This window comes from Salvia hispanica, chromosome 2 (assembly GCF_029641045.1).
Source record: "Salvia hispanica isolate PSC_SH4W2 chromosome 2, Shi_PSC_v1, whole genome shotgun sequence".
NCBI lineage: Eukaryota > Viridiplantae > Streptophyta > Magnoliopsida > Lamiales > Lamiaceae > Salvia > Salvia hispanica.
Window position 1 is genome coordinate 36,737,132 of NC_142693.1, and position 23,045 is coordinate 36,760,176.

General features: G+C 35.3%; 3 protein-coding genes across 8 annotated transcripts; 1 reads left to right on the top strand and 2 right to left on the bottom strand.

Annotated features, from left to right (window-relative positions):
• The first annotated feature begins 3,636 nt into the window (after window positions 1-3,636).
• LOC125202032 (transcription repressor OFP8-like) lies at window positions 3,637-9,327 on the top strand. Of its 6 annotated transcripts, none has more exons than XM_089063526.1 (7): window positions 3,637-4,453; window positions 4,969-5,022; window positions 5,248-5,298; window positions 5,501-5,573; window positions 5,978-6,066; window positions 6,275-6,379; window positions 6,614-9,327. In XM_089063526.1, the coding sequence occupies exon 7, from the start codon at window positions 8,523-8,525 to the stop codon at window positions 9,003-9,005; it is 483 nt and encodes a 160-aa protein (XP_088919652.1). In that variant the 5' UTR covers window positions 3,637-4,453; window positions 4,969-5,022; window positions 5,248-5,298; window positions 5,501-5,573; window positions 5,978-6,066; window positions 6,275-6,379; window positions 6,614-8,522; the 3' UTR covers window positions 9,006-9,327. The 6 variants fall into 6 exon arrangements, with proteins under 6 accessions (XP_088919652.1, XP_088919655.1, XP_088919656.1 ...); XM_089063529.1 differs by having other exon boundaries at window positions 3,637-4,014; XM_089063530.1 differs by having other exon boundaries at window positions 3,637-3,785.
• Window positions 9,328-17,672: 8,345 nt separating this feature from the next.
• On the bottom strand, window positions 17,673-18,510 carry LOC125202457 (transcription repressor OFP15-like). Its single transcript, XM_048100852.2, has one exon. It carries the CDS (start codon window positions 18,469-18,471, stop codon window positions 17,839-17,841), a length of 633 nt encoding a protein of 210 aa, XP_047956809.2. The 5' UTR covers window positions 18,472-18,510; the 3' UTR covers window positions 17,673-17,838.
• Window positions 18,511-20,011: 1,501 nt separating this feature from the next.
• On the bottom strand, window positions 20,012-22,580 carry LOC125206172 (ubiquitin-conjugating enzyme E2 variant 1C). Its single transcript, XM_048105462.2, has 4 exons — window positions 22,433-22,580; window positions 21,421-21,560; window positions 20,727-20,852; window positions 20,012-20,373 (listed from the first exon to the last, which is right to left on the bottom strand). Exons 1-4 carry the CDS (start codon window positions 22,464-22,466, stop codon window positions 20,233-20,235), a joined length of 441 nt encoding a protein of 146 aa, XP_047961419.1. The 5' UTR covers window positions 22,467-22,580; the 3' UTR covers window positions 20,012-20,232.
• Window positions 22,581-23,045: the final 465 nt, after the last annotated feature.

The following is a 23,045-nucleotide window of genomic DNA, read 5'->3' on the forward strand; positions in this document are numbered from 1 at the left end:
CTACATGTCTAGATTTCTCATTTGCTAGAAGTTTCATTTCTTGGCGGGACGAATTTTAAGAAATATTAAGAAAAATGGATGGAAAAAAATTAGTGGAATATGAGTCTCATTTGTATATATGAGTGGAATGTGGGTGAAATGAGTTAATGGAAGGTAAGACTCTACCATTTATAGTAAAAGTGAACCAAAACTCTTATTCGCGGACGGACCAAAATAAAAAAACGGGACTCTTATTCACGGATGGTGGAAGTATATATGATTCTCACTTCGAATTTTTCTTTTATAAATTTGATAATAATGTATTCATATCTCAAATGACTATTTTTAAATTTACCACGGGACAACCAAAAATCTGTGTGGAACTTATATGACAAAAGCCAATTGCATTGAGAAAATTTGTACTCCAGTTTTTTAAAATTTAGAGTTAATATATTGAGGATTAATGTCATTTAAAAAATGCGTGATATTTATGAGAAGTGAGCATATATTAGGCTCGAAGGAGTACGTATAATTTATTATTTTATTTTATGTAGAAAAAAATAATAGCTAGGGAGTGAATTATCATAATGGAATTTTCTCCATTAGTTATATTGGTAACCGTTATATTCCTATAGTACAATATTTTTTTGAATTATCCTAATAAGAATAGTCTATTTCTATTTTGAAGATTAGGACTTCGTTAATGTTAGTTATGTACATTGTAAATTATATCCTTATCAATTCACCGGCATCTCGATCATTTTCACCCCCCTACTGTATCTCTATCCACAAGTATCTCTTTTTTCTCCTTCCCATCGCTATCCACCTCCGGCAAGTTTACTCGCTAATCTTCTTCCTCCGAGTGTCAAAAGCGTGGGGTGAATGTCATCGTATGATATTTCCTCGCCATTCTTCTTCCTCGGAAGGCCAGGAGTGTGGGGTGAAGTTAAACGTTCTTCTCTTGTAAAGTGAGTTCACATCACACTAACAAACTAACTCTTCCCACTATTTCTTAAAACTCGCATGTCTGAGATTTTATATTGCAGACGAAGTTATTTATGGATCCTATATCTACGTTTTCGTTCTTGTCTCTTAACACCTACAATTATAAGCCCTAATTTTCATACCTTTATCACTCTCCACGCATTTTGTATGATATTTTCTAATTCTTTCTTATTTCATATGATTCGCTATTTATACATTTTAATCAGTTTAAAATACAAATATTTGAATTTCGACCAATGAATATAGCTAGAGGGCAAATTTGTCCGAAAAAAATTCCTAAATTAACTGCATTTTGTCAAATGGCTGAGTATTCATTTTGTCTACATTTTGAAAAAATATTCAGTGTTCATGAGATACCAGGGTGGCAATGTGATTTGGTATGTTCAACCATTACATTTTTAACAAGTGGAAATAAATAGGGTGTCATTTAGAGCATCCGCAATGGTCGGCTAGCGACCGGCTAGCCGATTCGTTGCGCTAGCCGATCGGCTAGCCGAACCATTGTAATCGGCAAACGCGATTTCGGCGAGCGGATCGACGTGGGCTGGCCGATCGCTCGTCGCTGGCCGAAGCGCTAGCCGATCGGCTAGCCGCCATTGTGGAGGCCCGATCGGCCAGCGCCGATTTTCGATTTTTTTTTTTTAAATCATATATAAACGCGATTTTCGTTTCATTTTCATTTGCACCGCTTGTTTTAACGAGTTTTCTCTCTCTCTAACTTTCTGTTCAAGAGCATCATCGAGTGATGGATCACAACAACGAGTCCAGTCCGGCGACGAGCGGCTCTCAGACTCCCACAGTACCCGTGGGATCTGGATGGGGGCAGATGGGCCCGGGATTTAACATCCCTTGGAATCAGATGATGGGGATGATGGCTGGTGCGCCGGGGGGGGCGATGTGGGGGAACCAGGGGGGTATGCCGTGGGGGATGCCGGGCGGCGGGCAGGGGAGCGGCGGGCAGTCAGCGCCCGGGTGGGGGGGTATGCCCCAGATGCAACAGCAGATGATGGGGATGATGTGGCAGGGGGGGATGCCGCACGGTATGCATCCCGGGATGCTGGGGGGGGGGGGGGTGCAGGGGTCACCGGGAGGGGACGCGGTATATCGGCCCTCGCTTGATTTTTTGACGGCTTCGTCTCACACGTCGACCCCGGTGGAGACGCAGTTCTCTGGCGATGACCTTCTGTCATTGCATGATATAGGGATCGATCTCGGGGACGATGATACTCCCGTTCCAGCGACGCCGGTCGCGCCGAAGAAGAAGACGAGGGGGAAGGGGAAGGGCAAGGCGGTCGGCGAGTCATCGCAGCCCGCTGCCACTGGCCGGAGGAAGTGGACGGAGGATGAGTACGCCGCGGTGGCCAAGGGGTGGTTGGAGGTGTGCGACGATCCACTGGTTGCGAACAACCAGCGGGTCGTCAACATGTGAGCGAAGATCAGGGCTGCCTATAAGAGCCACTGCCCGCACGGGAAGGACTACAGCAACGAGGAGGTCCGGATAGGGTGGGAGTGCACCAGGGCCGCGGTGGGCCGTTTTGCGAATTTGTACGCCAACGCTCTCCGTTAGCTCAGAAGTGGGCAGACTGAGGACGACGCCCGGAGGATCGCCGCGAGTCAGTTCCCCTTGGAGGGGGAGTATAAGGAGTTCACCTTCTGGGAGTGCTTCTTGTTGTTGAAGGACTCCGAGAAGTTCCGGGCGGGGTGCGACGCTGGGTGGCCGAAGAAGCAGCGACTCAACTATAGCGGCGACTACAGCGGCAGCAGCGGCGGATCCCGCGACCTCCCCCCGGATGCTGAGGAGTTTCCATCCCCTCCTTCATTTACTGGTCGCCCCCGCCCGGTTGGACACAAGCGGGCGCAGCGGGCTGCGAGGGGCGGATCCCCCCTATCGCCCCGCGAGGTCCAGTCCTCCGCCCTCCCAGCCGCCCCATTCGAGTACACTCTCCATTCGCGTAACCAAAAGCGGGCTCAGATGTTACAGGTCTTCCGAGAGTGGAAGAACGCCACTGACCCCACGGAGAAGGGGTTTCTTTACGAGATGCTCGAGAGCATGCGTGCTGATTTAGAGATCGCGAGGTCACGGCTGGGGGGTTCCGACGTGGGCTCAGATACCACGGGTGGCGGCAGCGGCGGCGGAGACGGCGGCGGCGACGACGAGGACGACGGCGACGGCGATGAGGAGTAGAGAGTGGCGGGGCTCGTGTGTTGAAGCCCTTTTTAAAAAAAAAAAAATCATGTACTTTTTTTTTTAAATCTTTGTACTTTTTTTTTTAATGGAATGGATTATTTTTCCCGTATATGTGTCGTAAATTTAATTCCGTATATCGCAATTTTAATTCCGTAAATGTAGTATATTTTGAATTATTTTTATTGCGGCTGGCCTATGGCTGGCCTAAATCTGACGTGGCAGGTGATTTTTTTAGTGTTGCTGACGTGGCAGAGGAGAGAATGGCTGGCCTATAGCTGGCCTAAGCACCTGCGGATGCTCTTACAACTAGATATAAGCATAAACTATGGAAACGTAGTTAATTCTCCCATAATTTTTGTTTATGGATAATTTTTGTTTATGGAGTATCTAGTGGCCCTATTTATTTCCACTTATTAAAAATGTAATGTTGGTCGTAACAAATCAATTGCGTATATTTCACATTTAAATTCAACGGGTTGTCGTTGTGGTGTGCCGCAATTGCATCGGAAAGTTGATACCAAATGCTGATTCCGGTTTGAATAGTGATTACCGAACCAAGATTTCGATGTTTCTGAGGCCTCTCTCCCGTTTTAACACTTGTTTCCAACTCTAGGTACTTCTTGAAAAATACTGAGTTTACTAATGATCCTCACCATTCGGTTTTCTGTAGAGCTCCCACTTGCAGGAGCCAATTTCGGCCAAAATATATCCTTCGCAAATGGGCAGTGAAATCGCGTGTTTGGTCGAGAAGAAGAAGAGTGCCAACTATAGACTTGTTAATGTTTCACGAACTGTGTTGATCGTACTATAACATTGCTGTATTTTGCACCCATTTTGAATCCGTATGTATTAGAGATTAATAGCCTAGGTTACATTATGTGTGAATAAGTAGATTTTTTTATTGAAAGTAGGAATGATTCATGTCATGTAGGTATTGTTTCATTTTACAATTACATTTTTGGAGTCACTGTATGAGCTATTGGGAGGGACTGCATCTGTCACAAACAAGCAAAGATTGGTGTGTGTGAGTTGGCCTAGTCGTAGAGTGGTAATGCCAGAGACCAAAGGTCTCATGTTTGAGTTCACCGTGATGTGGCCTTTCAATTTATAGTATTCATTTGCCTATCTAAAAAAAAGTAAAGATAATTTTTTTTTGATAATCTAGTAGGAGTATGTTTTTTCCCTTTGCATTAAACATCAGTTGGGAATTCTGTGACCATAGAATCTCTGTTGATTGGATTGCTTGGTGAAGGTATTACCTACATATCCCACTCGCAGAAGGTGTTGCCTTGATTCCCAATTCTCATTTATATGCAATACACCTAAGATTGGAATTGAATATTTAGTTCAAAAGGGATCACACTCAGTATCTATTTAGTTAAACACTTGTTGGAAAATTATAGGAGTACCAAATATAGTTTATGTTTTTTCTTGATTTTTTTTATTTGGGGGAAGGAGTGTGGCGAGCCTTCACTACTTGGATGTTCCAGAAGGGACTTAGATTAACACTTAAAGTACATAAATCACAATGCTAAGTCTTATGGTGTTAGTTAAAAGAACAAATGCCATTTTTTCCTACTTTTTTACAGGATATGTGATCGTCCTCACATTTTGTTTTATTTCGGCTGGATATCTCACTGATATCCTTGCTTCTTTAACATTTGTGCACATTATTTTAACTCTATAAAATTATGTCTTTCAGTTGATGACTGTCGTCTTTTAAAAAATACTTCTAATTGAAATGCACTCTAACTTGAAAATGACATGGGATTCATGCTGCTTTCTTGGTTTGCCAGAATTGGGAGGAGTCTCAGAGGCTGTTCTCGTTTGAAGAAAAAATTAATCATAAGGTATATTCTTACGTCACTGTAATATCTCTGGAAAGAGTTTACTCAAAACATGATTTGCTAAACAACATAACAAAGAGCTGCAAATATTGAACTGTTAAGTTTGCTGTAAAGATGATGTTTCAGTTTTTTATGGCATGATTCCTTTTCTTCTTCTATGCAAGCTGTCTCTGATTATTGAGTGGAGTTCCTGACTCCGAATGGCTTTTCTTTGTTCACCTTTTCCAGATAAGCTTTATTGATCAGGAACTTCAAGATGTTGAAGCACCTAAAGTACTGGTAAACCATGTGTATCATTTCGACCTTACAGTAAAACAAGTCTAATTATGTTGAATGCCGTCTCTCATACATTTATAATCTTCTCATAGAGCTTATCCTATGTTCAACTTATATGTAGTTCATCATTTAAAAGTTTTTGTTTCTTGACTTGCTAGACCTTTCGGGTTAGTAATGATGATTAATGTTGATTTTGTATCTGAAGGTTGGCCGTTCCATTGGTTTATATATATACTATATATCTCTTGACATACTTACGAGATGCATGTAGCAAGAAGGTATGCAGTCAACTTGTTTTTCTAATCGGTCCTTTTTTTCTTTCATATCTTAAATGTCTTTCTCTTGCGTATTTATCCTCTTTTAGCTATATATTGCATTGGTTTGTACCCCTCTTTGGCTTTTGAACACTGCATCATTAACACAGTCATCCATTAGAAGACTTGCAATGTATAGCACTTTCTTGCGATGTATACTCCTTCGATTTCTTTATCCCATTGAGTTGTGTTGCACTTGTGCATAACCATGTTTATCAATGCATTACAGTTTTTCATGCAAATTGTGTCACTGAATGATTATCATAGTATTTTCTTTAAATAACTTGACACAGCTGCTACCAGTAGTCGAATAACTTATCATATAACTAGAGTAAGAAAATGAACTTATAATCTACTCCTGTTATCAGGTCTCCAGCTCTGTGTACTGCAACTAGCTTCACCGCGGAAGTCTTGGTCGCCTTCTGCTGTCGAGGCTCTATGCACACATGTTCTGGAGGTGCAGTCGTTTGCTTACGTAAATTACTTTTCTTTTCCAGTATCATTCATTACGAAATGTGCTGCATATGGTGATGACTGAATTTCGGACTGCAAGCTTCTTTTCTTTTTGGCTCCCAACCAAAAAAATATAAATTTGAAATTAGAAGAATCAAACAGTATCATCTGATGGTTTTTGGTGTTTATAACTGTTTTTTTCTCATATATAGCTGCCAGATAAACCAGATTTGGAATTCATCAAGATCTAGAGAAACCAGATTGCTTTTCTTTTTGGCCTTGATAATCACTGGGGTCCTTTGCATATATATGAAGAGGTGGTCGTTTGTTTCCATTAAGTTTTCTTTCTTATATGAAGAGTTGGTCGTTTGTTTCCATTGAGTTTGCTTTCTTTGGATGTCGAGACCGTCCTGCTGAGCACTGCATTACTACATACTTATGTACTAGTACATAATCTCTATTCTTCATGAATGCATAAAATCTTAGCCTTGTGCTGTCACTTAGCATCTCTTGCTTCAATCCTATCCTTCTTCCGTGTGGACAAAATGCAGATGAGAAAACAGGTACCTGATGCATGTCATAACGGTGAACACGAGGGTCACACACTCATGCTAATTTCTCCTGCACTGCAGCTGGTTCGACATAGGTTGCTTAGCACGTTTCGAATTTGATCAGGAACCGCCTACAATGTAGTTGACGCCGGGTTTGAATCCTCCTGTTCAAGCTAAATATGGTACTGTCTCTTATTTCTCTGTTTCTCCAACTCCATCTGGATGTGAAAGCTGATGAAGCGGATTTTTAGACTAATCAGTAGTAATTTCTGTTTGCAATACTTGAGATACATCATTATGTTGTGCGTTATGCATTTGCTGCTAACAACCATTTTGTCATTGCTGTAAATTCTCGGTTGATTCAGCTGATTCTACCCAGAAAAATTAATTGAATTCCCCATCAAACAAATTAACCAAACCGATTTAGCTGATTTTTTTGTGATTACTAGTACTTTTTGTCTTACTTTTTTACTGATAGTGATAAGCTTAAGAGCATTATTGAGTAATCAAATACTACTAGCCAACATCTTTACGTTACAGAATGTAACAGAAATAATCAACATTCAAAAATCAAGAGCAAACAAACTTATACAGCAAACAACAGCTTCTACTTTAGTCAAAGATGCCTACAAAGCGCATTTATGAATATCATAAAAACTAATTCCCTCCATATTCCTGTTAATGGAGTCATAGTCCTATTTGGGATGTTCTCACATAATATTATCTCTTTAATAGCTTTATTTATCTCTTATTTTTCACCATTTAATACACTAAACATCTAGTATGGAGTATTTTGTTAATTTCCATGCTGAAAATAAATGTCTCTATTATATTGAACCTGAGGGAGTACATATTTTTAATGAAAATTCACTGCATTCGCATTAAAACTAAGATGATGGGATTGGTCTCTGGGTTTTCCTTTTTATCTCTTGCTACATTAATATTTTGCTCAAAGGGTTGAACGTAGATAGTACATCAAGCTATTTATCTCAGTAGCCAACTTAGGATTCAATCCTACTCATCCAGAAAAAGAAATCTAGCTGACTACCGTAACTAGATTGAATCGAATAATTGAAAATAGGAGTAATTCTCTATTCCAACAATAATGAAGAATTCTTGTTTGTATCATATATACACCATATGGCCATACATACATATATATAATGTTTCTTAATAATTGATAAAGCGAGAAGGTATTGATGAGCAACCTGACTAGATTACCCTACCTACTGTCAACAAATGAATGCCTCGTATTTTACACTTCATTATGGAGTATGATTTATTACTACTACTTTACTTTCATTATATATGCGTTGGAAAAATAAAATAATGACTTCCAACGTCCGCGTAATAACGCTTCTGAGCTTCTATAGCAAATGGGAGTTCTCCCTTGTCTGCCAAAATGTTAGTGATTCAGATATATTGATAGATAAATGACAATATCAAAATATCATATGTGTTGTGATCATTTAAACAAAGGGTCCCTCAAATCATTTGCCTTTCTTCATCTTATCGACTGAATATACAGAAATACAAAGTACTGTACTTAAACTTTTTATTGTCAAGGTTTGAATATTAAACACTGAGTTCTAAAATACTATAAACATCTTTTAAATGTACCGTTGACCACTATATCTCTCTATATATGGTAAAGTGGTAAATACTACTTAATTTTTTGAAATGACAAAGTACTATAATACTTTCCCAAATATGAAAATGATTTTTTATAAGAAAAAAGGAAATAGGATAGTTATCTATCTTTGTCTTTCCATAATGTAGAGATTCGGTTGGATAATGATTTTTACTTGCTCTCATCACTTAACCCACCCACCGCCCTTGCATTCATACATATATATATATATACATATATTACTACTAATATTATTGAAGAAAAACATTTTGTAATACAATGTCAAGTGCCAAGAAACACACAGTGAGCGTGAAACTAGACTGCGGGTCATCTCTCTCCGCCCTCTTCCGCCGCAGACACCGCCACCGCCACCGCAACTCCTCCTCCTCTTCGAGCTCCCTCAACACCACGGCCACCTTCTCCTCGTCCTCCGCCATCGAGACGCCGCCGCACTACTGCTTCTCCTCCTCGGAGGCGGAGGAGTCGGACATCAAGAGCCTCCGCGCGGTGCAGGGCTTCGGGAGGCTGGGCGGGCAGAGCGTGGCGGTCGAGAAAGAGTCGGACGACCCTTATCTCGACTTCCGACGCTCCATGCTGCAGATGATCCTCGAAAAGGAGCTCTACTCCAAGGATGATCTGAGAGAGCTCTTGAACTGCTTCCTGCAGCTCAACTCTCCCTACTACCACGCCCTCATCGTCCGAGCTTTCAAGGAGATTTGGAGCGGCGCCGCCTTCTGCTCCCCCTCCCCTCACTACTTCTGAATGTTCGCTGCATCTGTCCCGACTATTATTAATTAATTAATTAATCATAATTAGGACAGATGCATCGTGCATTCAAATGTGCCTCTTTATTAAGTGCTTTTTTTTCACTTTTTTGTTTTATTTTGAATTAGTATTTTATCATCAGTGCACATTGCATAATGAAGTGTGTACTGATGAAATAAAATACAAGGTCCGCATAGTCTTACTAAGCAGCAGGAAATGAAATGTACTGCAGTAGTGATGTTGTTGTTGATTAGGTGTTGAAAATTATGTGAAGTAATTGTAATCTTGATGTGTTTAATTTAAGTTAAATTTGCTGGAACAGTATGCATGCTGCATGGCTTCCTTTTTTATTAGTACCTCAAATGAGACAAATCTTGAAAAGAAATACTCCATATGTAGAGTGTAGACAATCTCAACTAATTTACCTTTTTGGAAAGAGAAATACAGGCAGTGTGAGAGTATGACTATATTGTCTCTAAATTTGACAAATTTTGGGTGCTTATTAAACTTTTAATGTGAAATGTGACAAATAAACTTTGACCATTCGAAAGCAATTAAACTTTAATGTGAAATAAATTGTGTCGTCCCATATTAGCAAATGTTTGGGACTCGATAATTGAATGAATAAAGTTGTAACAGTTGAGACAATAAATATTTGTATGACTATCCACAGTCATACTTGCTCATCTGTCACAAATACTTAGGATTTTTCTAATTAAATTCATTCAAGATTTATATTATTGCAATGCGACTGGATTGGAACTGTTATCAGTTCCACTGCATGTGATCTGGGGACTAAATTAATTTATAGCCCTTAAATAGATGTGGTTGCGTAACCATTTTTTTGTATTATTATTAAAGTATCTAACTGGAAAATCAAGTAATGAACGCGAGTTAAGTATGTCTGCAGATATTTTGTTTCATGGTTTTAATTTGAATATATGTTTTAAAACCCGAGGTCATGTTTTAAGTCAAAAACTAGCTGAAGGTAAAAATATCACATAAAATGCATGAGATCATTGCATATATGCAACTAATTTTATGGCTAATATATAATTACTGTATATCATTGTCATTCTTCTTCTATAAGTTGGATTTAATTGTATTTTTGCTTTCAAAACAAATATTGTTAAATAAGCTATGAAATGTATTCTTTTAGACCCTCAGCATAAAATGTGTAGCTTTATTACTGATAATGCCATCTATGAACTGAAAAATATTCTCATGATAAGAATAATTTATTGATAATGGGATGCAATAAAAAATAATTATGATTTAGATATTAACAATTACAAAATCAAGACCGTGGGAATTTTTTGATCTAATGGCATGAAATAATTAATGTCATGAGAAATTTTACTTTCGATTTATTTTATTTTTATTCAGAAAGGGTGAGATTGTGATATTCTTTTCACGGTAGTTAATTAATTCCTATATCTATCAACTTATTCCTAATATACTAGCACGTACATGATATAATTACACAATTCATTTCTCTGATTTTCAGATTTTTGCAGAGATTTCTTTCATAGTCACAAATAATCAACATTGTAACGATAATCGACTACAATAGAAAAAAGTGTGATTCTTAGATTCTCAATGGAAAATGATAAACACAAATTAGGAAAGATAAATTGACTAGGAACAAATTGCATAAATTATGTATAAATTTATCCATGTATTTTTAATTTAATACTTCATTAATATTGTCACACACCTATTTCCATCTATCAGATCTTCATATCATACAAAATACTAGAAGTAGTGATAGATTTGTATGGTTGAGAAGGAAATGGAGAGTAAGAATTACAGATGATGTGATGTATATCTGCCTCAGTACATATGCATTAACAACGAAAATGAAGAGTTGCTCATTTATTTTACTGATACGTATTAAATTAATCATAGAGAAAAAACAACAATATCCAAATTTCAGACTATTGAATCTATTCCCTCTCACGTCAACATATATTTTGTGCTTCGGAAATCGAGTGCTCTGATCATTTCATCAGTTCAATAACTCCCTATTTTATCTTCAAAATCATTACCGTTTTTACTTTCCAATAGCATATACTATATCAACTTTCATTGAAGATTTTTTACGATATACGATTTAGAATATTGTGTTGAAACATTTACAATATATTTATATGCTGTGCAATTAGTTTGTGTGTTAGTATAACTAATTATTTTTTGTTTTACTTTTTAAGTTAATAATTAATTGTTCCGGTTAATTGGTTATTCAAAGTAGGGTATAGAAAATTTAAAATTAAATTTGTATGTTATTCAAACATTAAAAAATTAAATGTCCCTATGGAAACAAAATGATATAGAAAATCTAAAATTTGTCTGGATCGAAATTGAATTAATTAAATTTTACTATTTCACAAATATATGACCTAGCGGAGTATTTGAGTTGGACAATCTGTACTGGTGATTGTTCTTTACTACATTTTTCACAGCTTGAATTGTGGGGTTTTGGGTTTATCTCTGCACAATGTATTATTGAGCAGTTAATGTTCTTGGCAGGGTTCTTTTTCATTTTTCTTTGTTTTTGGCATTCAAAGAAAACAATGATTGTATTTTCTGAGATTAACTGCAGTAACTATTTAGTTGTTTTTTTCTATAACTGGAAATGATTTTCTTTCTTGTCGGGATTATGACCCATTTCTAATTATCGTCTATAGTATATCGGTGGTATTTGTTTGCTATAAAAAAAATATCAAGATATGATTTTGTTATGAGATTATTTTATTTGAAAGAGATTGGCCATCACTAATTCTCACGTAATTATCTATCCACTAAAAAAATGTTAAGAACTTTTTAAATGTAATTAATAAAGACGATAATTGTATTTCTAATTATACTACCATCGCTTCAAAAAACGTCATTATTGTTAGTGTCCCAACTAAAATTAGAGGACGCAAATGGAAGTGTCCAAAAAAAACAAAATGTTAAGATAATTTATCATTAATTTAGGAACGTTTTCTTTTGCATTCTAAATTGTTGTTAGTTTTTAAAAATTTTGAACGCAAGTTAGTGCATCTCGATTTTTATGTCTTTAAAAAATAGTGTGAACTACATATTTAGGCGTTATACTTGTCACGACAGATCCTATACCAGCAAAATACCATTTGTAGTCTCTATACTTGTACTTGTGCACGTTTTATGCTTCTTTACACTTTTTGGCATTTTTTTCGAACGAAAGCACCCCCAATTGGATAGAGGAAAATTTTGTACATTATTTTCTCTATTTCCTTCTTCTTCCTTTTCCCTCTTTCCTGTTTCAGGAGAACATTGCAGAACATTTGAGTTGATATTGTGGAGTTTGTGGTTGCAAAAGAATACAAATCAACATTAGTTATATATTTCGAACATTCTAGTGATACTATAATCCATAGAAAGTTGTTTGCCATTGTGAAATCATAGCTTCTGGTCATATAGAATCTCGAGTTAAATCTTGTTTATCCTTATGCAGTAGCGGACATAGAAATGAAGGGTAAGTAGGAACTAAATTTTCAAAAATTTTACTTAGATACAAATTTTAAGGTAATTTAGATTATTAACAAAATTTTTTATGTATAAAATATAAATAAATTTTAAAATTTTACAATAAAAAAAGTTTAAAAAATAGATTCATTAGGGGCTAAAATCCACCCCCTTATACATGTAGTGCCGCCCATGTCCTTATTGTATCTTGTTGATACTGTAGACATATAGGTATAGCAATGACGCTCATGAGGTCACTGAAAAGCATCACCTTCTCGAACGAGCTACTTAAAGTTGTAGGCGGTAGAATATTCACTGCCGGAGGAGCTAAAGCTAAGAAAGAGGAAGGCAGTGCTACTGGAGAAGGAGGAAAGAGGGAAAAGGAAGGAGGAAAGAGAGAAATAGTGTATAAATTTGCCCTCTGTCTATTTGGCGGTGTTTTTGTAAGGAAAAAATAACAAAAAGTAAAAAGAACCTTAAAATATGCATAAGTACAAGTATGGATACCAAAAATTATATTTTGCAAGTATAATGACCGCAATCATGCGTTGTGACTAGTATAGAGCCTAAATATGTATTAGTTCACTCAAAAAATAATTTTTTGTAGTGATCTTGGATTGAGTCGTGTAATTCAATCTCATAAATTAAACACATTATATATTTAATTATGAGATACAAATGGACCAAATTAAATTTGATAATTTGAAAGTGATTTGTGAGAATTGTGAGGGGTATGTAGGGACTAATAGTTTCATACCTATAGTATATAATTATAGGGACTAAGAGAATCCTATCTCGTAGTATATTATTGAAAAGTAATGCGGATAGAATTAATTAGTCACCAAAATAAAGGCTACATTTTCGTAAGAAGTAGTATGGTAAAGTCAAACACAATAAACTACAGCATTTATTCGGAAAATGAAGTTTCAAAATGAATTGGGTAATAAGAGTACGCAGTAATAATTACTCTACCACCATTTTCCCCCTTCAACTCAGTATTTCGAATCGATAGGACCCTATCATTAATTGTCCAAATTCCGCATTCAAATAATAATACTATATATTAATAATAAATTATTATTATTATTATTATTGATGGTTTTGTAGGTTTTGTTTTGGTTTCACACTCGTTTTAAGTGAATGATCATGTTTGATCAATGCTTCATAGTAGAAAACAAAAGCACTATGACTAAATTGTGGGGCCTTTAAATCGTGTAAACTACTTCTCCGTCCCGTTTAAAATAACATGTTTTTATTTTTAGTTTATCTCAACTAAGATGATACATTTTCTTTTTTGAAAACTTTATCTCTCCAATTAATACATAGCCACTTTTTATCATTCCTATTAAAATATTTATTTTTCTTTCTCTTTCTATTTTAATACTTACATCCACCTTTTTCTCTTATTCAATTAAATACTTTAACCAATAACTTCTAAAATTTTGTATCGGTTAAGCAATGTGTCGTCGGGACGGAGGGAGTATTCTTTTAGGATTAAGGTTGTTTTAAATTAGTAAAAAGTGATCTTCCGATGACAACTGTCTTAGTTAGTATTATAAATAAAAGTAATAGGAGTAGTTAAATAAAAATAAGAGTATTATTATAAATATAAAATTGACAATTTTGACTATTAAAACTGACAGTTGTGAAAGTGATGAGACTGATAGTAGTTGTTAAGTGGTGGTGATAAACATGGATAAAAGTAACAATTTAAATCCAGTACAAAAGAAATTAGTGTGGTCCGAACTACTTTATTAGGTCTAAGCTAAGGTTACAATTTGACGCAGAACGTAAAAAACACTACCTCTTATTTTGTTCTTTCTAGATATTACTATATTCGTTTAAATTTAATTAACTGAGTTCTATTAATTCTAGTTTAATTTAGTTCTGTGAGAATAGACGGAACTGTATTAATTTAACTTGGACGTTTTTAGAAGAATCGACATTTATTAATTTAAGCAAACATTTCTCGAATTAAGATGATTTATTCCTTTTCCTCGAAAATGAAGGTACGTCGTTCATAATTAGTGGAAAATTGACAAATACACTAAAAAAAATATTCCACGTGTAAAAGTATTATTGGAACCAATATGTCTAGTTATGCGTTACTCTCTTTATTATATAAGCTTAATTTAAGATAGAACTTCGTGATGTAAAACAATCAATAGCTTTGTACTATTTCTTACCAAATAACATGGCTTGTACTATTATATTATCCCAAATAGGGCCTTATAGTGGACCTTAAATCAACTTATGGTGACGTATTGAAAATGAATGGTAATATTGATGGGCCTTCCAACATTGAATCCAACAAGCTGGTAGGGCCCAACTATTTTATAAAGTGAGTTTTTCATATACTCTCTCCGTCCGCCATTAGGAGTCTCATTTCTTGGCGTTACGAGTTTTAAGAAATATTACATAAAGTGGGTGGTAAAAAGTTAGTGAAATAAGGGTCCCACTTATATATATTATTTTTAAATGAAATGTGAGTGAAATGAGTTAGTGGATGATGAGATTCTATTACCATTTATGGTAAAAGTGAACCGGGACTCTTATTCGCGGACGGACTAAAATTGCAAAACGGGACTCCTATTCGCGGACGGAGGGAGTAATGTTTTTCCATTAAAACTAATACCAGTAACTTTTTATCCGATATTGATAACATGTTTTCTTTTCGTTCTATTGGTTAAACTATGGAGGCGTATAAGAGTATTGAATGGCACCATTTTACAACACATGCTTTGTTAGAATTAAAGGTATAGCATGAGTTTCTTTTGGATGAATGATATTCTCGGTCTCACAATCAATCATTTTGAGTCCGATAGTATCTTCAATGGTATTGCAAAATCCAAAATACTAATAGAGTAGAAAACGTTATTTGGCAATTGCACACCGAGTTAATTAGTTAATTTTGCTGCTACACACTTTGGTTATCCTATGTGGTTATTGATGAACATTCATTTGAGTTAAAAGTCTTCAAGTCCAAGTATGAAAAACTCTCTCTATTTCTCTCCCAACATGAAATAAAAAAAATGAACTATATAAATAAATGCTATTTTCAAACTTATAAGTCTAGAAAATCCAAAACCAACGGTTCCATTTCTACCAAAAAGAACACAACACTTGTGACACCTCAGTTATTATTATTTATTAGCTTCAAAAAAATTAGAAAAATGAGTAGTATTTTTTTGAAATCGCCTGCCAGAGCTCATCCCCTAAGAATGGTTGGCTGTAGTATTTTCTTTCAATTGGTAAATATAACTATATATGTTAGCATAATACAAGATTCTATATTAAACAATAATGGTTCATCATTCATTTATGTGGCTGGAAGTAGACTATTGTGATTCCAAGTTCTGACTTATTAATTAAAGGGAACACATCTTAGCAACTAAATTACACTTTTTTTGTCAAAAGCACATATTTTAACAAAAAATATAATAGTGAATCCAACAACCTGAAAAAAAAAATTAAAACTCGAAAATATAAAAAAGTGCAAACACATCATTTAGCTGGAGTTATCAAACTCCATTCTCAGTTTTCAGAGAATGGAGGTAAAAAAAATTAAACATATGCAGATTCAAACTAAACCGTGAATGAATGGACCACCAAAAATTAAATGAATTCCAGCAACATTCTCACAGAATAATTTCCTTTTCACTTGTTTTCTTGCATCTCTCACAGACAGAAAATGACTGAAATGGCTTCAGCCTGATAAAGATAGTGTACCTTCAAAAACTCTTTTTCTGTTTTTATGTGGGGAAAAAGGAGCTTTTCACCCTTAATAATTGATTAAATATGGAGTAGTATATTATTTGATCATAATATATGTAGCTCCTGTCTTTTCATTTCATTTCATAACTGCCTAACATAAACAGTCACACACATGCATATGACTGGAAATTATGGAATGTAGCTTTTTTTTTTGTTTCCTCCATTTCTCTTTTTCATATTTATCTAGGATTACCCCAAGTATTATTCTTAATTTCATTTTGGTAAATACATAAAGTTATTGATTCTGCTTGTTTGTCTTGTACAAAGATACTTTAGAGATTTGGTATTTTCTATGGTTTAAAATAATTGGTGCAGAGAGGAGAAGAGGACACCTCCTAATGATTCCATCACTAGTACTGTTGCTGTCAAATGATAGTTACTGTGCAATTTGAATTCTAAACCTATGTCATTTGTAGCAGCAACTTTTATCAAAAAAACTACCCACCTCTTATTATAGGATTTTCCTATGTTTTATTACATTACCAAAAAGGAATAAACTCAGTTAGAGGCCATGCATATTCTTTAGCTTTGCAGGTTTCCAAAAGTGGGCACTTTTATATATTTCCACTAGATAATATGCATTGATGAAAACACATGATTAAAATGCTACTCCATAGTAATTCGATATAAGTAGTAAATTTAAAAAGTGGCCAAAATAATTAAAAAAAATATGTTACTTTTACTATAATATCCATGGCTACGCGAATAAAACAGATTAATGTGCAAAAGTTGTGTTTGTGAATTCGGGGATGAATATATCTAAATAAGTTACTAGCAGCACAGTTTTTAAATTTATGTTTATTTTAACTATCATTAGGCACATGGCAACTAAGAAACTGAGATTACTCTCTCCTACTTATAAAAATACGTCATTTGGAGATGCCATGAGTTTTAATATTTAATTGGACTAGTTAGATAGAATGAGAAAAAATAATTGAAATAATAGTGAATGGCGAGATTCATAAATGATAGTAGTAAAAATGAAAAAGAAATTTTTTCACAAAAGGATGTGAATTACTCACTCGGTCCATGAAATATTGACCAAGTTTGACTCGATGCGAGTTTTAGGAAATGTGAAGAAAAGTGAGTTGAAAGAGTTTGTAGAATAAGGGTCCTTTTACTAACAATAGAAAAAAAAAAAAAAAAAAAAAGTAAAGTGAACAACTTTTCAAAGTACGGACCAAAGTGACAAAACTGAACAATATTTCACGGACGGAGAGAGTAATTTTAAGGGATGAAAAAAAAGGAAATTGAGCCTATTTGTATGAGATGGGGTGGGTATTAATTTTATTCTGATATTCTATAAGGTGATTAGCCTCGTATTACTCCAAAAGGAAGATAATTTTTTGTATTTCCTTTTTAATTAAATATAAAAGGCAAAGTACCCGAAAAGGAAAAAAGTAAAGTTAGTACGAGTAATTCTTATTTTGAGACAGTAAAAACAAGAAATCAAGTGTCATCTTCATCAACCACTACCGAAAATTACAGTAATCTAGAAGACGGAGTCGCCAACCATAACTAACTGTCATTTCCAAAAAAGTGAAGATAACAAAAAATCATACTAGTACTATTTGTGGACAATAATATTGATGTCTTCCTCAGTGGAATACGAAGTAAACGAGAGAGGAGAAGTGAATGAATAATTGGCAGCAGCTAAAGAAGAAGAAGAAGAAGAAGAAGAGAGAGAAGAAGAAGAAGTTTGTTCATGTTCATGAATAAGCAAGTCCGCAAAAGCTCCAACTATGTAGCCATGGTTGGTCTCATCGTTTACACTGAGATACCACCCCAGCAGCTCCTCCAAAAACTCCCAATCTCTGACCCCGCAGCCGCAGGCCTCCACCATCTCCGCCATCGAAGCCCTGAAATCGACAAACGGATTCATCGAATCCATCACCACCACCGCCACGCTCTCCGATTCATCTGTTTCTCCGTCTTCAATTGTTTTTGCTTCCGCCAGTATGGAACTCGTCGCGCCAGGCTCGAAGAAGAGCCGCTCCGATCTCAGCCCGCTAATAATGACGGATTCTTGGTCGGGGCAGAGTGATTCGTACGGAGTGGCAGTAGCAAATTGGTCGTCGGCGCGGAAAGAGATTGTCCTGGGGGTGGTGGAGCAGCTAGGCCACGGCCATGACGACGACGACGACAACAATGACGGCGAAGATGCAACTTCGTTGGATTTGAAGGAAAATGGAAACTTCATGTTTGAAATGCTGCCTTGTTTCTTGGTGTGTATTACTATGAGCATTAATAAGATGGATTTTGGAGGAGTTCTAGTGGGGTCTACACATTCAAATTCCCATTATTTGTCATCTTTCTAAAAATTTTTCAATTTTAAATAAATATCATGGATATGTATATTAGTATGATTGAATTCAAATTTTTAAAAGAATATATGGTCATTCTGAAGCAAAGTAATTAGTTAATTAATTTATACGTGAGTGATTTTCATCATTAGTTCCTCTACGATTACTTATTAATTAGGATAATTTACAAACTTGGGACACCTGTCAGATTTTGGTCACATAGTGATCGGTAAATAAATATACTTATTTTGTTGCAAGGTTGTATGCGTGATTTTCAGTGTGAATTTTGACATGAAATAAAAAATGTTTGAGGAATATGGACATCCAATAGCTACTTGTTGATCGTCTCATGACGAAATTGGTTCAGAAATGTCAGATTAATGTTCAACTCATTCAAATTTCGGAAATAATTAAGTGTACTAGTTTATAACAAATTTGTACTAGTTTACTGATAATTAAGTGTGTTGTGAGTTAATTAAAGAATAATTATAACAAAACAGAATCAAACCATTAGATTACTGAGACTTATAGCCTTATAGGATCGGTTTTAATTAGGTCATAGTTTGGCAATTTAGTTTTAAGTTTTAGAATTAAGGAGGTCTTTCAGTGGATATACTATAATACCTTCACTTCCAACCAACATATTTACTCTGCAGTTTTGAAATCTTCGGGTTAAATTAATATTTGGCATTCATGACTTCACTAATATTTGTGATAGGATATCTAATCCTACCACATTCAATTTCAGATAGAAGATAAGAATATTATATCTAATCCTAAGAACATGCAGATAGAATCATAGAAGATAAGGATTAAGATATCATCTCATAGCCGACCTCAACACCAGAAACGCAAACATGCAAATATTTATTATTTTATTTTATGTGGTTACTTTTTGAGTTTTCTTTATCAATTCTTTCATGAATCATATTAGGAGTCGAACCGCATATATAGGTTAGCAACTTTATTAATAGATCGAGTCTTTCTTTTTTATGCAATAGCATATAGCCTCTCTAAATTCTAATTCTCCACTTCTCTTCCCTTTAATTCCGGTGATCTCGATGCCTTGTCGGCATCAATTTGTTAGATACCATTAAATGGTATAAATCGTACTCCATTTACATTCATGAGGGATCAAATTTGCAACCGAAACTGATGAAGCTTTGATTACTTATGGCCAATAAGAGATTGGTTTTATAACAGCTATGAATGTCGCATATATACAACGTTATCATAAATTGAATCAAGCTACATTATTGGTGCATTAAATCATAGGGAAATTAAATAAAAGCATACGGCATTTAACATGAAATAAAATTGAAGCTGCACAGTTTGACGAAGTAGTGAAGTTAATTCAAAAATTATTTACAAGTTATGACATTACCAAGATGTGGAATCTGTAACGGCGGCAGATAAAAGCATTCAAGAACACAAGAGTTATGATAGTATGATGTTCATTGATTTTCTCACACAAAAAAAAGTCTCATTACTGACTATCCCAACATGTTCAGAAAGAGTATAAAGTAGGGTAAAATATTCGAATCCAGGATAGTAGATATGAGAAGGCTTTTCAGGCATTGCTCCATACAACTACCATCTTAAGACAATGGGATAACTATCAATTAGAATATGGTCAAATAGGACCTTCATATCTTACACTAGAAATAGGTTCCTTCAGGAGGCTGAACGAGCTTACGGTTGTGGGGAGCAGCCATCTCTTTCTTCAGCTGTGTCAATATGTCTTCCATTGTGTACTCTCTCTGCCAATTTGCTAGAAGCCCAAATTTTTTTGGTTCCACCTGGACCATGAATGTCATAGATGATAGATCATAAGCATATGCCTTTTCCGGTTAAAAGCATCCAATACATCGCATTCACATTTTCCCCAGATGAAGAAATATACACAATCCTTACCAACATGATAAAAGCTGGATTACCATGCACCTCCAGAAATTGTGGTGATTTGGGTGGTAGGTGGTGTGTGTGTGTGTGGGGGGGGGGGGGGGGGGGGGGTTCATAGAATGTAGTGTTTGAAAATTGGTCCAGATCAATTTACTATTATCACACATTCAATAACTAAATAGTGCTATAATTACTCTGCCTTGAGAAAAAAATAAGAGTCAACTTAGCCTTGAGTTTATTGTATATGTACCACTCCAGTATCATGGTTCACACAAGTCATGTTAATCCTGGAATGGAAACGGACACTGGGAGGCTTCTCTGGATAATCTTTGTCACAAAATAACTTCAGCTGATATATGCGTCCGTCATGCACAGACTGACAGCAAAAGATAATAATTAATAAATGAACAAATTAGCACCCTCCTCCAACTTTAATTTTCATCAAAACTTACAAACTTAATACTACTAACAAACTAGCAGCACAGCAACCAGCTTTAAAAGTCAAAATGGCAGATGATAAAGATAAGAAAGTGATGAGGAAATGTTCAAGAATGTACATAACTTGTTGCAGTTGATGTCTAGACCTGAACTACTGCAGAAGTAATGGCCAGAATAGTTCTAATCTATTCGGTTTAGAACTATGGCTGTTGACTACCAAATTAAGCTAAGTCTGAGATAGAATCATAGAAACAAAACTCTGTGTAAAAGAAAGAGAAATCTAAGAAACAATCTCCTTAAGTAGATCAAGAAAAAAATTCAACCATGCATATTGATAGTAACTATATACACTAGCGGAAAAGTTTGTTTATTGCATGAGGCATATCCACATATGAGAATTTCAAACTGCTAGCTTCATGCCGAATCACGTTTAAGAACATATGAACAAGATATCATATTATAAACCTATCTGACCATCAAGGTCAATGCAAAGGAGATGCTCTCACATTGTGGGGACCTATGATGGTGCCAGTCCATGAGCGCATATAGATATCATCTCCGTCATCCATTCCATAGCTTACAGTACCATCACCAATTCCCTTTTCTCCACGCTCAAGTTCCTCCAACAATCTGAAATTTCTAGGAACTGCAAAATGTGGATTAATTATAATGCAGTTCCCTTTTATGATCCAGTTAATAGTCACCTATAATACTACAACAACAAGCATAAAGTGCATGAGAATGGTAAGGGGAGATCCATTTTTCAGCCATTTACACCTGACCTGTGAGGCTGTGATATTTAAGTGCAGCATGAGTAAGATAAGAAGACAGTCTTCGTAACAAATCCCTTAACCATTTAATTGGCCACATCACTTAGAAAACAGAATCATGAAAATTACTGGCCCTAGCTGGGATATGATTAATGATTGAGTCAGAATCTAAATTGAGATGTCTTTATAAGGTTGGAAATATCAAACAGATAGACAATAAAATCAGCAAGTAGAAACACTGTGCAGTCCACAACCTCAAAACTTCATGATTATCCTAATACCGAACATTTATAGATACAGCTCTTTACATGTATATTTAGAAACATGAAGAAATAAACCATGAAAATATCAAATGCATAAGCACCGCATAAAAACATTCATTTTCACTAGACATTCAATTTGATTGGTTGACCAGAGCCTTGCGAAATCTTCCAATGTCTACATGTTAAGAGGAAATTCAATTCGATGAATGTTTCCCCAAAATATCAACGGATTGAAGTTCATAATTTTGAGAAATAAAATTCGGTAGGATCAAAACCCCTGTAATATTGACAATAAAAATTAAGAGCAATTTCCTAGTTTAGATCCGCAGCTAAAACCTCAGGCAATCTTCCTTTCGGAAAATTGAAAGGCTTAAACCCATGAAACCACCCACACATTCATTTGCAGATTGACTATGAGAAACATGAAAATCAATTAAAAAATGAAATCAATAGCATATAGGGAATATCGAAGAGGAAGTGTTTACCCACGACGCTGGATTCTCCAGAGCCAAGAGTCATGGTGTAGTATTGGGAATTTGGGTTTCCTGATCGAAAGAGAGAAGGCGAGATGAGAGGTAGAATCTGAGGAGAAAGGCGAGGTCAAAATTCTATAACATTTTATTTACTTAAATACTCCGATCCCCCTCTTTATAAAAGTATTGATAAATGTATAAAATGGTTTATTTTGTTATAAGTACTATTAAAAAAATAGGGTAAATTGAAAATTACATGAATTTTAATATAAGAGAGAGAAAAAAATTATGGTCAAAATAGTGTTAGTGATATTAATAATACTCCATTTTCATTATTTAATATTTTTTATATTTAGAAATTGGTCTATATTTAGGGAGTATAAAGTATTAACTGAGATACATTTCTTTTGGACTAGATTTAAGAAAATAATGTTTAGTAAGTTAGGAGAGAGAATAAAATATGAAAGATAATAAACTTGAGAGATAAATAAAGAATAATGTAAAAGGCAGAAATAAAGTGGAAAGATGAACAAAGAATAAAATACGAGAATGGATAAAATGAGATAGAGTAAAAGGATTTTTTTACAAAATTACAGATTGATTATTCAATGGACACGTAATTCCG